The sequence below is a fragment of the Acyrthosiphon pisum genome, unplaced genomic scaffold (assembly GCF_005508785.2).
Source record: "Acyrthosiphon pisum isolate AL4f unplaced genomic scaffold, pea_aphid_22Mar2018_4r6ur Scaffold_4228;HRSCAF=4774, whole genome shotgun sequence".
Lineage (NCBI taxonomy): Eukaryota > Metazoa > Arthropoda > Insecta > Hemiptera > Aphididae > Acyrthosiphon > Acyrthosiphon pisum.
In genome coordinates, this window is record NW_021773743.1 from 1 (window position 1) to 1141 (window position 1141).

General features: G+C 34.5%; 1 protein-coding gene across 1 annotated transcript; it reads left to right on the forward strand.

Annotated features, from left to right (window-relative positions):
• Positions 1–11: 11 nt before the first annotated feature.
• LOC115035031 lies at positions 12–1105 on the forward strand (the record flags this gene model as incomplete). Its single annotated transcript, XM_029492667.1, has 3 exons — positions 12–251; positions 316–549; positions 810–1105. Coding segments are annotated over exons 1-3 (687 nt in total), but the record flags the coding sequence as incomplete, so codon positions are not given.
• Between the last annotated feature and the right edge of the window lie 36 nt (positions 1106–1141).

The window sequence follows — 1141 nt, forward strand, 5'->3', positions numbered from 1 at the left end:
TATGCGTTTGCCCCCTTCGTGTTTTTTTTCAGCATTTTTCTGTGTTTTTAATTTTTAAACATTTTTTTTTTCTCTCTCGTAATTACCTACCAATATGTTTAAATGCGTGCAGTGTCCGTTGGTTTTTGGACGAAAAGACAGTTTGGTTAGACATGAAATAACTCATACCGGTATACGTTTTCCGTGTACCGTATGTACATCGACATTCAACTATAAATCGCATGTCAATAGACATCTGAAAAATATTCATGGTATGTATTAGTAATATAAAAGTTTTATTTCTATCTTATACAATATTAATTTATTTTTCCCAAGGTATTGTCAACATTCGAACCCATTTGAGACCGATACCAGCTACACCCATCATCACTCAACCTGATCCAGCTCATCAGGTCCAGATTGCGCCGAAAATATTTGTCCCCGATGTCCCGGCCGGTGGATCAAATGCGATATTCGACGACGACGATATATTGTGTATGGAAGCAATGGACGACTTTGAGGATAACGATATATTGTGTATGAAAGCAATGGACGCATTTGAGGATACAGGTTAGTTTTATTTATTTTATCCGCCGTGGATTATTTTTTTTTAAATACGTAACGTTCAATTAGATTTGTAAATCTAAGATACATAATCTATATATTAGTAATTATAAAGATTAGATATTAATACAACTTAATGTCTACATTAAACAGATTTTTAAAATACATGTCGTTAGATTTTATTTTTCAGTCACGGGTTGATTAGATTAGTCAATTTATTATTTTCATTAGTTATTAATATTAGGTTTTTTTTTTTATTTTTAAAGATTCTTACACCGTTGCCGTCAACGGGAAACGTGTTTCGACCGCCAATACCAACTCAGCTGCTAACGCTAAAAAAATTAGATTGAATCTCGTCAAGTCACCCGGGTTTGTTGAGATTTTGTCGTCCGCAAACCGTAAAATAGTTTGGTATTATGCTAAAAATATTACTAATACAATGATTTATTCTGACTTTCTCCGCCCGCTTATGCCTGAGCTAGTCAATTTATTGAAAACCCACGTGAAAAAGCATGCGATTAAATTCGATTTGAAACTCGAGGCAACATACAACCGGCCCAATGTACCAAACTCGTCAGAGACCGGGCATTCAAGACTT